General features: G+C 41.6%; 1 protein-coding gene across 3 annotated transcripts in view; it reads left to right on the forward strand.

The window, feature by feature from the left end:
• The first annotated feature begins 1424 nt into the window (after window positions 1-1424).
• Window positions 1425-16879, forward strand: part of safb (scaffold attachment factor B) — a 62577-nt gene continuing 47122 nt past the window's right edge. For 2 of the 3 annotated variants that reach the window (XM_020517924.2, XM_020517926.2), the window contains exons 1-3: window positions 1426-1651; window positions 3355-3442; window positions 3706-3767. In XM_020517924.2, coding sequence (XP_020373513.1) covers window positions 1496-1651; window positions 3355-3442; window positions 3706-3767 — 306 coding nt within the window. In that variant the 5' untranslated portion in view covers window positions 1426-1495. Of the gene's footprint in view, window positions 1652-3354; window positions 3443-3705; window positions 3768-16879 lie in introns of all 3 variants that reach the window. The other variant, XM_048614035.1, reaches the window with a different exon arrangement.

Raw genomic sequence — 16879 nt, forward strand, 5'->3', positions numbered from 1 at the left:
TGATGCTGCTTGGCCTGCTGTGTTCATCCAGCCCTGCACCTTGTTGTCTCTCATCCTGATGGACAGTTCTGTTTCCAACTCATGACCACACTTTGATCAGATCACTCCTCACCCTGGGGAATTTCCCTCCGCCCAACCAACATCCCCTCTCCCTCCTGCGGAAGCTCAGTCAGAATTGCATGTGCATCTACACAATAACATATTGTTGTCTGGAAGCATGTGCATTCACACACAGAAGGGGCAGCAGGGTGGCTCAGTGGTTAGTACTGCTGCCTCAGAGTGCCAGGGACCCAGGGTTCGATTCCACCCTCGGGCGACTGTGTGTGTGGAGCATTCTCCCTGTGTCTGCATGGGTTTCCTCCGGATGCTCCGGTTTCCTCCCACAATCCAAAGATATGCAGGCTAGGTGGATTGGCCATGCTAAATTGCCCATAGTGTTCAGGGATGTATAGGTTAGGGGGATGGGTCTGAGTCTGGGTGGGATGCTCTGTGTGTCGGTGTGGACTTGTTGGGCCAAAGGGCCTGCTTCCACAGTCAGGGATTCTATGACGTGATTCTATGTGTAGTTGCTCACAGTTGCAAAATGTTTTGTAAGCTCCAGTGAACCTCTCTACAAAACTTAGTGAAGATTGTCTCCCTTCCCCACTCATTGAAGAAGGGTCAGACTGGTTGAGTTTTTCCAGCAATTTCTGTTTTTGCTTTCCCCACTCACAGTATACTTACCTTACCCTTCCCCCACCCCCCACATTATAATATACCTCTCTTGAACACGTACTGGTTTTTAATTTAAATATTGCTGTTCTGTGAGGGCAGGGGTTGAATTCCCAACATTAGCGAAATTTCAATTTAATAATCCTGAAGTAGGAAGCTGATCTCAGGCATGTGGATCATGAAACTATCATTAATCGTTGGGGAAAGCCTTTTTACGGCCTTTAGTGCAGCAGATCTGCCGCCCTGACCTGGTCTAGTCTACATGTGACTCCAGACCCACAGCAATGGAGTTGAGGCTTACCCATATTCTGAAATGGGCCTGGCAAATGATTCGGATCCAGTGTGATTGGGCTGAGCAACGTATGCTGATGTCCGTGCCGGTGAAGCGAGTAAGTTGTAAAAATTAAATTTAAATGTTACCGAGCTGCTCCCGCTGACAAGGTGCAGGGCTGGATGAACACAGCAGGCCAAGCAGCATCATAGGAGCAGAGAGGCTGACGTTTCGGGCCTAGACCCTTCATCAGAAAAGCTCCGGAGGCAGGATGGTAACTTCTTCAGGTAGGCATCCTTAGAAGAGGCTTCGCAGTGGGGTTGAATCGCCTGCTCTAATTTGGCGGCGTTGCACACGCGCAGTATCACCAGACCTTTGGGGGCGGGAAAAGCCGGCACCCCGCGCACGCGCAATCCCCACATCCACCGAGTTTCCCTCACCCTCCCCCACACCTCCAGCTCGAGCTGGCGGCGCCATTTTGTCCATTTGCTGTGTGGCGGTCAGATCGCGGTGATGGCGGCGGAGAACGCGGCTGTGGCGCAAGCGGCGGCCGAGGAGGAGCTGCGCAAGATCACCGAGCTGCGGGTGGTGGACCTGAAAGCTGAGCTCAAGAAGAGAAACCTCGACACGAGTGGCAACAAGAGCGTGCTGGTGGAACGACTCCGGAAGGTGAGGGAATCGGGGCCTCGATCCCGCCGCCTTTCCTACGGCCGGGGCCACAGACTGGGCCCGTCTTGCAGGCCTCGTGGAGTCCCGTAGATGATCCTGTTCTCCTGGCAGCGGGCTCTTGCCGGACTAGGCCGCACATCTCCGGCACTCGGTGGTAGTTGTCCGCGGGCCCGCTTTTTCCTTCGCTGCCAAATTCCCAGCAAATTCCTGACTGACTTCTTGCTCGGAGTCCCCTCATTCCCTGAACTGATGCATTTGTCTTTTATCCGGTCTGTAACAAAATTTCAGCCACTGGCGTTAGGCGATCTCATGATTTAGTCTGAAACTTGTGAGAATTTCCATTCGGTGCTGTCTGCAGTCCGCGTTGGCTGTGGTTCTTCTTAACGTTTAAGGTTATGTTGCTCAATTTTGACCATAAAACCCAGTAGATCATCTCCGGATTTTCTTTTGTCCCTATAAATGCCACGTGTTTCTTTTTGGATAGTAGTTGTACTCAATCTCTTGATCTGAAAGACTCCAGATTCTCTTCTGGAGTTTAATGAAGTGCAGTTTGGTTGTGAAAATTGTAGACCAGTAGAACTTGCATTGAATGCAAATGTCATGTAATTCATGAATTCATTGGTCACTGGTATCAACATGATGGTTAAATGATTGCTTGCTTTAAGGAAATTGTGAAGAAAGGTTGTCCGATTATAAACCATTTGGATTAACTAACCAAACTGAATGTTTTTTCTAATTTCCAGAGTATGACTTGCAAACTAGAAGGAATAAAGGTGGTAGTGTCGTATACTCGTGCAGAAGTCAAATTGGTGCCTCCGGCAAAGTACCAGGAATATACCAATGTTTGGGATTAAATGTAGATCAGGGATTTATAGTGTTAACAATTCTAGTGCTTCTCACATGTTTGAAATTACATGGGGGGGGAAAGTTTTTGTGAACTAAAAATGATCAGTATGAAGGAGTTTATGTAAATGCAAATCAATCCAAGGCTAGAATACAGGCAAACAACAGTTGTGGTAACTGCTGTTCAGTCTGAATTTTTTCCATTACAACAGTTATTGTTGTATTTCTTCAATTGTTGGAATTATAGTCATCCTCCTTATTGGGAATCATTTTCCTTAAGTTGCTGATATGGGCAGTATACAAAAGTAATTTCCCATGGTCAAGTTGGGGGTGCAGGTTGATGGAAGAGATTATATCTGATGTAATGTGCTAATGTAAAACAGGCAAGTTTTAGAAACTAAATGCCAGATTTGCAACTATATAGAAATTACACAATGTAAATGATCTAAAGGTGCCTTACAAGAAGTTTGGTGAATTTCAGCAATGAGAGTATATTTGGAGAGGTGGCGAGTACATGGTCAGAGGTAATGTTTAGTGAGGCTTCTAAGGGTGGGGTGATCACTCGGAATGCAGCAAGAAATTTGACAAGTGTGGTCACTGAAGCTCTGCCAGTAATGGAATAGACGCTGTGTTAACTTGCAAGCAGACTTTAATAATCCTTATTAGCATCCAGTTCCTCGCTGTTACTATCTGGCAAATATGTTTGAATAGAATTTCTGTAATTACAGATTCAGTGAACTCCTTGAACGGTTTAATTATTCGGACTCATCGTAGAGATGCTGAACCTTTTTAAGTCTCATACTTACAAAGTATTGTTATAAATTTTCTATACTCTTAATAATTGCAGTCTCTGCTTTCAGGCAATAGAAGAGGAAGGAGGTAATCCCGATGAAATTCCAATTGCAGCTGATACTCCAGGACGGAAAGTACCAAAGCGAACAGGAAAAGGTAGTTTTTGTAGAAAATGCATGTAAGGTGCAGCATTTGTCCTATAATTGGAAAACTCAACTCTGTTTGTGATCATTTCTTTGTCTTACCTTATTGGCTTGTTCTTGAGCTAATAGCAAGCATCTTGTTTGTATCTCTGTGAGTTTGAACATGTTCGTAAACCAATCAATTGTCTAACCAAGAGTAATCTTAAACAAGACCTGTCTGTGTGTATCTCTTACATAATACAAACCTTCAAGCTCATTTGTACTCTCTTGGGTTAGGTCGAAGAGCAGAGGATGATGGAACTGATGATGGTCTGGAGGAAGACTCGGGCGATGGACAGGTTGGTGATTGGGCAAGATTGACTGCTCTGTATTTAAACTCCATCCTATATTCATAACTTTCAAGATAAAGATGCTAACAGTTGAATTGTGCAACAAAAGATGTGATTCGTGTTCCATAATTATAATAAGATTTTACTGGTCTCCACAATTTATGGTGTTTTCAGAGTAATCTTAACGAGTCCATTATCATAAGTTTGCCCACAAATGCACATTAGATGCATCTAAACTACATGTCAAAGATTATGTACTTTATTTTTTCTTTATTTCTTTACATAAGGATGATGCATTTTAATTTAACATACTTGATTTTTATGGATACTCAATTAATTCTAAATTTTTAAAAAGAAATTGTTTATTTAGTTAATTCTGCAAAATACAGTTTGATATAGTGGTACCCTTTGGTTTATCAAAGTAACAATTTGTTTTGTAGTGTGATGGTTCTTGAAGCTCTTCTTTGTATGTAGCAGGTATGAGGAGATTGAGCATTAAAATAGATATGTCTGTGAAATACTGTTGATCTGGTGTATTAAAAGTATTCAATCTATTTCAATAAAATTTGGCAAGTATATCTTCCAAGTTGCATATAAATATTGATCAAGGTCAGCAATAACTGGAATTTCTCTCAGCTCTATGCACTTTACTAAGTCACTTCCCTTGTGTCCTGATTCTGTGTATTGCACTTGATGTCAAGTCGATGCCTATTTTTGCAACGCTCCAAATCGATGACTTTTTCCTTTCTTACATTTGACCCTCTGCCCTGGATGATATTTCTACTTTTCTCCATTGTGCTATTTCTTGCTGTCAGCTTGTTTTGACTTGATAAGATGATATACTTTTGAAATCTTTAAAATCTGAAGAATTTTATAGAAAACTAACACATATGAATATCTAATTCACATCCAGACTGCTTCAAAATCTGAGATGTTTCAGACCAGTAGGATTAACTGACTTGCCAGAGATGTGTGCCAATCACACCAATGCTTTTTAGATTAGATTAGAATTAGATTTTATTGTCACGTGTACTGAAGTACAGAAATACTTAAGTACAGTGAAAAGTGTACAATATTATCGTACCCAGCATCATCTTGAGTACAAAGATACCTAGGTACAAAATCTTTTCTACAAAGTAGAAAAATAAAGCAACAAAGGTAAAAGTTAAACATTACAGTACTTTGTATAAAGTAGAAAAATAAAGAAATAAAAGTTAACTGTCCAACAGTTTTTAAATACCTAGCCTTGCTGAGCGAGCACTGTACAAGGGCTTTATCTCCTCCTCTTTGGCCCGCTGTCTGGGAGACCTCTAGCCAACCATCAAAAGTCCTGATTCAGGCACCAGCTGCTGGCACGCTGCGGATCCAACGAAAGTTGTGGATGCCAGGAGACCTGGGGGTGCCACTGCCTCGGGCTGCCCTCTCTCGCCACTCTGCAGATACTGGGGAACCTCTCTCACTGCCACGTTGGACTTGCTCTCCTCCTTGCTGCACAAACTTGCTCTCCACAGTAGGTAAGTAGTTTAAAGTAAGAAAAGAAAACAGTGAAAGAAGAAGGAAAAAGTAAAAGTGAATGGAGCAGATGTGCTCTGGGCAGGAGCCCTCACGCTGTGTTGCTACTCCACTGCCATCTTGAGATCGTTATTTACATATCTTTAATACTAGCAGCAAATTTGCTATACTATTAAATTTTGGTGTTAATTATTGAACTCATCCTGCATCATACAGTAAATACAATGTAATACATTCGTGTGGATCAAAATAAGGCTTTTCATCCTATCGGGAGTAGTGACTTGTAATCACTTTAGGCATGTAGGAAGTCTTGAATCTCATTTGACATGTGCCTAATGTATTGGCCAGCACTGTTGCAGAATGTAAACACCATAACGCAGGTACAGATGGAGATTATTTAGCCCACCAAGCCTGCTTTGTTATTAATTAAGATCATGGCAGATCTGACAATTCTGAACTCCACTATCACAGCCTTGAATACACTGAAGAACATTGTCTCTACTGTCCTCATTATTCAAGAGTTCATTACCCTCTGCGAGAAGAAATTCTTCCTCAGTCTTGACAGAATTGCCCCCCCTTACTCTGAGATTATATCCTCTAGTTCTAGACTCTTCCACTAGGGCAAAGCACCCCTCCGCATCTGCCCTGTCAAATCCACAGAGAATTTTGTTTGTTTCACTCGGGTCACCATTTACCTAAATTCCAGTGAGTACAGGCCTAACCTACTTGACCTCTCCTCGCCATAAGAAATTTTCTGTAGACATGGGATTAACCTCAGGATTATTCCTGGTCCCATGTGCTCGCGAGCACAGACATAGAAGATTAAAGCAGATGAATGCATAGCTCAAGAGTTGGTGCGGGAGAGAGGATTTTAGATTTCTGGATCACTGGAACCATTTCTGGGGAACTTGGGGTCTCTACAAGCAAAATGGACTGCACCAGAACCAGAATGGAACTAACCCCCTTGTGGGAAGGTTTGCTAGTGATTTTGGGAGGAGTTTAAACTAGTTCAGTAGAGGCAAGGGTTGAAGTCCATTGATTCAGTAGTGACATGACATAACTTAGAAAAAGAACCAAGGCAGAGTAAGTTGAGCTATGAGCTGTCTCAGAATAAGGTAGAACTGATAGCTTCTAGTTTAATTCCAGGAGTATCTGTGGTGTCACATTATTAGTTAGGCAGCAAGGAAGGATATCTTGGGGGTTGTCAAATGAGGCTTTGTGGGTAGAGCTTGGGAATGTAGAGGGGGCATTCACACCATTGGGAGTGTATCCTCTGCTCCCAAGCAATCAGCCGACAATTGAGGAGCAAGCATGTATTTAGTTCACTAAGGTGAGTAAAAATAATGGTAATTATATTGGAGAATTTCAGCTACCCCCAATATTAATTGGGATAATCATTGTATAAAGGGTTTAAGGAGGACAGATTTCTTGAAATGTATACAGGAGAGTTTTGTAATTGGCCCTACAAGGGACGATGCAGTGCTGGAGCTAATTCTGGAGAATGAAGCCAGTCACGTGTTTGAGGTGACAGAAACATAGAATTTTGCAGTACAGAAGTAGGCCATTCAGCCCATTAACTCTGTACTGGCTTCTGAAAAAGCTACCTAACTGCTGAGTAAAGAAGTTTCTCCTCATCTCACTCCTAGCTCTCTTGCTGACAGCCTTGAAATTGTGATGCCTAATTACTGATACACCGACTAGAGGAAGCAGAGTATCCCTCTTTAAGCTGTCAAACTTGTTCATAATTTTGAACATCTCAATAAAGTGACCTCTTAATCTTCTCTGCTCCAAGGAGAATAAGCCCAATCTCTCTCGTATTTGCTTGCATCAAAAATTTCTTATTCCTGGTATCATTCTAGTAAATCTCCATTGCACTCTACAGGGCCTTAACATCCTAAATAAGGTACGCAAAAGTGAACACAATACTCCAAATTTGGTGCGACCAATGATTTGTAGAGGTGAAGCATCATTTCCTTGCTTTTATATTCTCTGCCTTCCATCTATAAATCCAAGAATCTTCCAAGCCGTCCTAACTGTTTAGCTTTTCTCGCTGCCTTCAGAGCATTATGCACTTGGTCCGGTACTCCCCTCAAAGTTGTACCATCAAGCCTGTATCATCTCTGCATGTTTCTTCTACCAAAATGCATCAACTTATTTCTCTGCATTTGAAGTTTGTCTACCAAGTCTGCCCATTTGATCAACCTGTCAATGTCCATGTCCTTGGAGAAGGACTTGGAGGATAGTGCGATTAGTATGGGGCAGGCTAATCTGCTAGGAGATTTTCAGGTCAAAAAAGAAGCGTTATTAGGTCTCTTGAAGAGCATTAATGTTGATAAGTCCCCACGGCCCAATGGGATGTATTCCAGATTATTGAGAAAGGCAAGAGAGGAGGTTGCTTGCACCTTGACCAAGATCTTTATATCTTCTCTAGCCACTGGAGCAGTCCCTGAGAACTGACAAGTAGCTAATGTTCATTCCTGCAAAAAGGAAAATAAAGATAATCCAGGAAATTATAGACCAGTGGGTGTCTCATTAATGGTTGGGAAGCTGTTGGAGAGGATTCTTAGGGCTAGGACTTGTATTCATTTGGAAAACCATTGCCTAATTAGGGACAGTCAGCACGGCTTTGCTGGGCAGGTTGCGTCTTGCTAACTTGATTTTTGTTTTGGGAAGGTGATGAGGGTACAGCAGTGAATGTTGTATACGTGGATTTTAGTAAGGCTTTCGACAATGTCCTTCATGATAGGCTTATTGCGAAAATTAATATGCATGGGATCTACAGTGATTTGGCTACTTGGATTCAGAATTGGCTTGTCTGTAGAAGGCAGAGGGTAGTGGCGGAAAGGTGTTTTTCTGGCTGGAGGTCCATGATTAGCGGTGTTCCGTTGGGGTCCGAACTGTGACCTTTATTGTTTGTGATTTATATAAATGACTTGAATGAAAACATAGATGGGTAGGTTAGTCCAAGTCCAGAGGTCCCTGACGTTGGCATAAAAGCAGATAGGGTGGTGGTGAAGGCTTACGGCATGCTTCCTGCCTTCATTTGTCGGGGCATTGAGTACAAAAGTCAGGAAGTGATGTTGCAGCTTTCTAAAACTTTGGTTAGGCCACACTTAAAAGTATTGCATTCAGTTCTGGTCTCCACATTACAGAAAGGATGTGGAGGCTTTGGAGAGGGCACAGAATAGGCTTACCAGGATGCTGCTTGGGTTAGAGGGTATGAGCTGTAAGGAGAGGCTGGTGAAATTAGGGTTGGTTTCTTTGAAGCGGCAGAGGCTGAGGGGAGAACTGAAAGAAGTATATAAAATTGATTGGGAAAAAGATTCTGACTGTCAACCCTGAGTTAAAATGGCTAATACTAGAGGGGATGCATTTAAGGTAAGGTTTGGGGGGGGGGAGCGCGGTGTGGGGAGTTCAAAGGAGATGAGGGGCAAGTTTTTTTTTACGGTGTGCTGCCAGGGTAGTAGTGGAGGCAGATATGGTAGAGGATTTTAAGGAGCTTTTAGACAGGCACAAGAATAAGCAAGGAATGGAGGGATATGGACCATGGGCAGGCAGAAAGAATTAGTTTAATTTGGCACAATATCATGGACTGAAGGAACTGTTCTTGTGCTGGTATATGTCCGTCTGAAGTCACCTAATATCATCCTCACAATCCTTAGCTTCTCATTAACAAATTTATAGAGATGGCCCTCAATACCCATCTCCAAATTATTCGTATGAATCAGAAAAAGCAAGGGTCCTTACACCAATTCCTGGGGAACACCACTTTCAACTCCAGTCTGAGAAATGCCCATCTGTACCTACCCTCGGTTTCCTGTATTTTAACCCATTTCTAATCCATGCTGCTAAGGACCCATCAATCCCAAACATGTCTAATTTGCTCACCGATCTGCCATATGGCACTGTAGCAAATGTTTTCTGAAAGTCTGAATATACAACATCCACAGTATTACCTTCACTCACTGCCTGTCACCTTATCAAAGAACGCAGTTAAATTTGTCAGATGTGGGCTGTCCTTGACAAAGCAGTGTTAACTGTCCAGTGTTGACTCATTTTTCTCTAAGTGTACATTTATCTTATTGTAAAATGACCTCTATTAGATTTCCTACTATTGATGTCAAGCTGACAGGTCTGTAGTTTCCTGGGTTATCCTTTGCCCCTTAAACACTGGCATCACATTTACAGTCCCCAGGGACTAATCCTGTGTTCAGAGCCCTGGAAAATTTCTGTCATTATCTCCATAATTTGCTCCCTTACCTCTCTCCATAATCTAGAATGCATTTCATCTAGTCCTGGTGACTTCTGTACCTGGAGTGCTGCCAGCCTTTTTGAACACCTCCTCTTTATCTATCACCAAATTGCTTATTTGCTCAACACCCACATTTTCATTGGTCCATAGTCACCCTTTTCTAATTTAGTAAAAGCAGAAGCTGTGTACTAACTTACTACCTCTGGCATACCATTTGCTTCAGTGACCAGCTTACACTCCTTGTTCCTTATGGGCCTCACTCTATCCTTCACTAATCTTTTACTATGTCCAAAGCATGTTTTACTATTTGCTTTAGCGCAGCTTACCATCCTTTCCTCATGCTTCCTCTTAGTCTTCCTTATTCTAGCCTTAGCCACTGTATTAGATTTGAGATACTCTTCCTGATTTCTGTTGCTGCTGTTATTCCAGAATGCATCGTATGCCTTTTTCTTATTTGCTCATCAATATCCTTAGTCATCCAGGATCCTTCAGCTTTGGATCCCTGTATTTAGTTCTCATGGGTATATATCTATCTTGCAGCCTATTCATCTCTCTTTCGAAAGTCTCCTATTTTTCATTTACTGTTTTATCCACGGAAATATGTTTCCAATCAACCTCCTCCGGTTCAACTTTTAAACCCTTAAAATATGCCCTTTTCTGGTCTGGGATCTTAATCATTGACTGTTACCTTTTTCCAACTTATATTGAACCTTATTTTGTTATGATCGCTGTGTACCAAATGCTCCCTGACTCTGACATTCCCAGCTTGGGCCACCTCATTTCCTAGGACTAAATCCGTCACAACTGCCTTCCTGGTAGGCCTGGAAATGTACTGTTCTAGAAAGTTCTCTTGCATACATTACAGGAATTTCTCTCCTTCCACACTACCTTTCTCCCAGACTACTTTGGGTTAATTGAAATCACCAACTGTCACAACCCTACCTGTCTTGTAGATTTCCATAATCTACCTACGATACTGTCTCCTACATTCTCTGCAATATTTTTGGAGGTTTGTAATATTAAACCAACGTCGCTGCTTCCTTCCTGTTCACCTCCATCCATATAGATTCTAATTCAGGACCTGCATTTTGTTCAAGGCCTGTGATGTTATGTTTGACCGAGACTGCTGCACCACCTCCCTTTTTACCCACACTGTTTCTACTAAAAACTTTATAACTATTGATGTTAAATATCCAGTCCTGACTTCAGCCACATTTCAATCAATGTTACTGTGTCATATTCCCCTACAGCAATTGCTGCTGTCAGTTCCACAGTTTTGTTCACTGTAGTTGTTCCATTTATGTACATTGAATAAACCATATATCTGCCCTTATATCTCTTTTGCCCATTGGAAGACAACCATTTCTTTCCTCACTGTTCACCCACTTGCCTTTTTCCATTTTTCCATCTTCTCCCTCTTGCCCTGTGTGGTACTTCCAAAACTAGGCTCATCAGTCAGAAGGTTTCCTTGCCCTTAGGGCACAATGCAGGCATGTCCCTTCCAAAAGCAAGAATAGTAGTGCCAAATCTAAACATCAGTGATTGCCTAGAAAAATAGAGGGGAAGATTAAACCGAAAATAAAAAGTTTGATAGTCATAACAAACTCAACATTGCAGGTAGCCTACAGGTGTATATAAAGCACAGGGATCAAGTAAAAGAAAATTGGAGAGGGCATGAAAAACACTAGCAAGTAAGATAAAGGAAAACCCAATATGTTTAACCGGTGTGTAAAGAAGAAAGGGATAGTTAAGGGAAGAAAATCAGACCTATCGGAGATAAAGAAGGGAACTTGTGTGAAGATGCAGAGTATATGGGAAGAATTTTAAATTTTATTGTATATTAACAAAGCAAAGGGATGATATAGACATATGCTGTGAGGATTGTTTTCCAATTTTTCACTAAACGCATTTGAGGTGCCAGAAGATTAGAAGCATGCAAATGTAATTCTGTTGTGAGAAGTATACAAAAGAAATGCCAAATAGTTATAGGCCAGTTAGTCTGTCTTTGGTGATAAATTGTTAGAATCAATTCTGAGAGATCAGATAAACTGTCACTTAGGAAGGCATGGATAATCAGCATGGCTTTGTTTAGGGAAGGTCATGGCTTACAAATTTGAATGAATTCTTTGAGGAAGTGACAGGAGGACTGATGAGGGTATTGTAATGGCAGTTGTCTGCATGGATTTTAGTAAGGCATTTGACTAGGTCGAACACGGTAGACTGGTCAAAAAAGTAAACGCCCGTGGGATGGAGGATAATGTGTTGAATTGGACTCAAAATTGGCTTAGTAACAGGAAACCAAACAAAGGTCAATGGCTGCCCTTACGAATAGAAGGCTCTTTCAAGTAGTATTCAGTGTTGGAATCCCTGCTGTTTAATGCGTTAATGATTTGGACTTGAAAGTGGGGATGCCATTGGGAAATTTGCAGATGATACAAAAATTGGTTGGGTAGCACAGACGAGCTGTAAGCTCCGAAATGAGTTAGATGGGTTGGTGAAGTGGTTAGGAAAGTGGCAGATGGAATTCAACTCTTGAGTGAAAGGCAATGCATTTAGGGCAGTCAAATAGTAAAAGAGAATACACAATAAATGAGAATATACTGAGTGGGGTGGATGCAGCGAGGGATCTTGGCGTGCAAGTACACAGGTCCTTAAAAGTAGCAGTACAGGTAGATGAAGTTGTAAAGAAGGCATATGGGATGCCCTCCTACAGTGACAGAGGTATAGAATATAAAAGTAACAATATAATGATGAAACTGCATAAGCTACTGTTGAGTCTATAACAGGAGTATTGTGTGCAGTTCTGATTTACATTACAGGAGGAAGGTAATTGCTTTGGAGAGAGTGCAGGGAAGATTTATTGGAATGTAGCCTTGGCTAGAGAGTTGTAGCTACATGAAGATATTGGAAAGGTTGGGATTATTTTCCTTGGAACAGGGTTTTTGAGGTCTACAAAATTGAGGGATAGAGATAAAGTAGACAGGAGAAATCTGTTTCCCTTTGCAGAGAATTCAAAAACCAGGGGTTATAGATTCAAGCTGAATGGCAGCAGGGTTAGAGAGGACGTGAAGAAAAACATCTTTACATAGGGGTAGTGAGTGTCTGGAATTCGCTATCTGAATTGGTGGGGGCAGAAACCCTTTTTTAAAAAGTACCTGAAGCTGCATCCTAAATGCTGTAAACTGCAGGGCTATGGACAGTGTGCAGGAAGATGGGATTAAAAATGATATGAGTGTCTTTGGGTCAATATGAACAAGGTGGGCCGAATGGCCCCTTTCAGGGCTGTACCTATAGTTCTCTGGCTACCAAGAAATGAAGTAAATGGCTCAATTATTGTCCTTTTTAGGCCCCCACTATTTCTACCTGTTCACAAATTTGTACTCAGTTTTATCATTCTTAGATTCAAAGATACTTAGAGTGTATGCATGTAGATTATTAAAGTGTCCCACACAGCACTGAGCAGTTTTGGGTACCACACATTAGGAAGGACATTGTAATCTTGGCATGAGTGACATGGCATCAAGGAGCAATAGCAAAACTAATTGGAGTTGTATCGAAGAAGATTTGTGATTGTTGGTCTTAACTGGGGAGGCAATGGCCTAGTGGTATTATCGCTGGACTGTTAATCCAGAGACTCAGACAATGTTCTGGGGAACCAGGTTCGAATCCCGCCTGGGCAGATGGTGGAATTTGAATTCAATAAAATATCTGGAATTAAGAATCTAATGATCACCATGAACCCATTGGTTGATTGTTGGAAAAATCCATCTGGTTCACTAATATCCTTTAGGGAAGGAAGCTGCCATCCTTACCTGGTCTGGCCTACACGTGAGTCCAGACCCACAGCAATGTGGTTGACTCTGAACTGCCCTCTAGACAGTTAGGGATGGGCAATAAATGCTGCCTGGCCAGCGATGCCCTCATCCTGTGAATGAATAAAGGAAAAAAAAATTCCATGATGTCATTGCAGGAGTTCTTAAGGTAGGTATTCATAATCAACCTGTTCAGAGACGCTATTGTAGACCTCTGGAGCAGCTGTGACTTGAATCTGGGCCTCCTGGCTCACGTAAAGACAATACCACTGCACCACAAGAGCCCCAAGTTCCTCAGGATAGTAACCTAGGTTGAACAATCTTCACCTTCATCGAGACCTTCCATCCAGCATAAGGTCAAAAGTGGCAGAGTTTGCTGCTAATTGCATAGTGTTCAGTACTATTGTGATTCCAAACACTGAAGTAGTTCTTGTCCATATACAGCAAGACCTGGACCGTATGTAGTTTTGGACTGCTAAGTGGCAAGTAATAAGTCCACTGTCTACAAAGCACAGGTCAGGACTGTGATGGTTTACTGTCCACTTGATTAGATAGACACACTTCCAAAAACACATGCAGTCCATATCATCAGGAAAGACAGCTTACTTGATTTGTACACCATTAACACTTTAAAGCATTCATTCTCTACCATTTACCGCTGATCCACAATGGCAATAGCGTGTACCATCCTTTTGACATGCTTCCACCCTCCTCATGCTCTCTAATACCTAGAAGGACAGGTGACTGGAACACAATGACCTGTACATTCTCCACAAAATTTGATGCCATCTGGACTTCACAATATTGTCAGTGTTGAAATCCTGGAACTTCCTCCCTAACACACATGGACAGCAGCAGTTCAAGCTGGTAGCTCACAGCCGCTTTGACAATTTGGGATCTGCAAAAAAAAAGTGCTAGCCTAGTCAGTGATGCATAAATCCCGTGACAGTCAGCACAGTGAGAGTCTTTATTACAGGAGTTATGACGAGAAGAGGAAAGAAGTCTTGTTACAGTTGTAAATACTTCCAAGATCTACATCTGGAATCGTGTATGCAGTTTGGTCTCTTTACCCAAAAGAAGAATACACTTGCTTTACAGAGGGTGCAGTGCAGAATGACTCTTGGGGTAGAAGTGTGGTCCTTTGAGGTAGAGATGAACTAATTTTAATATGATTCAGAAACAGTGTGATAATGTAAATGGTGAGAGGTTATATTCACCTGCAACTAGGGTGCATAAACACTGACTTTTGGAACAGTAATTTGAGGCCGAGATTTTGATCTTTGAAATGCCTACTTCCAGAGGATGCTGAATCAATGAGTATGTTAAATGCTGAGACTTTTCTAGTCTAGATAATGAAGATTGATTTCAATTCAGCTTTCCCAAAGATGAACTTGTTAAAGGGCGGAACAAGCAGATTTGTGGAGCTGTGTAGGCTGCACCTGTTTCCTAGCTAATTATGTAATTAAAATCTGAAATGATCTTTACACCTCTTCAATACTTATAAATTTTCAGTGGCACAGAGTTTAAAAACTAATAACCAAACTCTTGGGCACTTGCATGAGTTTCACTGCTGGTGCAGTGCTTGGTACATAAATTGCATGTCTGAATGATTGATTTGATCAGCCAATCAGTATGTTTCTTCAGTTGTTTGAGAGAGTATGACTGCTGTTGGGATGTGATTCCACAATTGAGCACCACTTCCTGAACAAGTCAGTGTGTGCTAATAACTATACTTGCAAAGATAATCCATCAAACTCAGCAATGTTTGTGAGAAGCAACATACATTTATATGCAGTGTCCTGTTATTTGCTAACAAAAGTAATGTGTTCAAGTCTAGTGCCTCCTTTGGATTACCCAGGAACTTGGGGAACCTATTGCTTTCTCCGTGGTAATGCCTTGACTGATCAGAGTTGCCAACGAGTTAGTACCACCCTCTCTGATAAACTGTCATGATCTTTTGAATTTTGACATTCTTGCTTTTGTACTGATGAATGCAAGATAAAAAGCTTTGGCATTTGAGCAATATTAATTGTAATTAACATTTGCCATTTCTATTGTGAGGCAAATGGTAAGATACGATTTTAAAGCAAGGGTGCAGCTTGGCAGTAGTTTCTAGATTGTTCAGTATAGTCATTTATCCACCTCTCTTCACTGTTGCTGCACTATTTGCTCCCTCAGCATCTGTTATTTTCACAAAATCCAGACTACTATTCCCTGACGTACCTCTGGCGTTCCAATGTCTTACCACGTAAGCATGTGTTGATTTAGGATTTGTTAAATGTAAACTGAAGGTAGAATTCCCAAAGCTTCGTTACTTTGAATAGTTCATGGAATAGGCAAAGCCTGTGTAAAACACCTGTCATTTGTTTTTCTGTTGATGTTTAGAGGCAGAGGAAGAAGAAAACTGTTTTTAATTGAAAATTTGAATTTTTATTAATGAATTTGAACACGTTGTTTTCCTAAGCTTGTTGCTTCTTAACTGCTGAATACCCCTGTTATCATTACTGCCAGGTTATAGAATCAGATCTGGTGTTTCCTATGTATTTCATAGAAAATTATGACAGTGGCCAAGAGGTAATTTGTACATGACCAGCAGAGAGTTACCTACCTGATTCCCTGTTTCTGCATTAGACCCGTAGCTGTTCAGGTGATGGAGCTTCAAATGAGAATGTGCTTTTTGTTTATAGTGAAAATTTCTGTCTTGACCACTCTTTCTATCAAATTTTCAAATCCCTACCCTCTGGATGGAAGAATATTTCCTCATTTCTCCTCTAATTCTTCTACCAATTACTTTAAATCTATGGTCTCTGATTTTTCACCCCTGTGAGGTGAATAGCTGGTACCATTTCATAATTTTATGCGTGTTAGTTAAGAAATTCCATGGGTTCCAGCTTTCGAATGAAAGAATTCTGGCCCTATCTAATATTGCCTTGCTGCTGAAGTGTTCTGGACTTGGCAGTTCTCTTGTAGGTCTCTATGTCCAATTGTATCATTCATGTAATGTGATCAAAACTGAATGCATTGATCAAGAAGCGCTTCAACCCCTCCAGCTTTGTGTAGCTCTCAATCCAGTATAATTTATCTGCTTTTATAGCTTATGCTCTTTTCAAATAAAGGAGAGCATGCCATATCTCCTAACAATTTTACCAAGCTGTTGTACCATAAAGGACTCCTAGGCCCCTCTTCCTCCGCATTGCTAAGTCCTCTGGTGTGGACTGTCAATGTGGAGTTTGTACAATCTCCCCATGTCTGCATGGGTTTCTGCCAGGTGCTTCAGTTTCCCACAGTCCAAAGATGTGCAGGCTAGGTGGGTTAGCCATGGTAAATGGCTATGGGAATTGGTTTGGGGGTGGTAGTCCTGAGTCTGGGTAGCTCATCAGGGGGTGCAGTGGAAACTCAGTGGGCCAAATGGTCTCTTTACACATTGTAGGGATTTTATGACTTCTCTTCCATTTAGTGTCTATTCCCTTGCTTTATAACACCTCTCAGAATGTGTTGCCACATGTATAGTTCTTTGTGCCTTTAGATATGGCCATTTTTTGTTT

This window comes from Rhincodon typus, chromosome 29 (assembly GCF_021869965.1).
Source record: "Rhincodon typus isolate 14 chromosome 29, sRhiTyp1.1, whole genome shotgun sequence".
Classification (NCBI taxonomy): Eukaryota; Metazoa; Chordata; class Chondrichthyes; order Orectolobiformes; family Rhincodontidae; genus Rhincodon; species Rhincodon typus.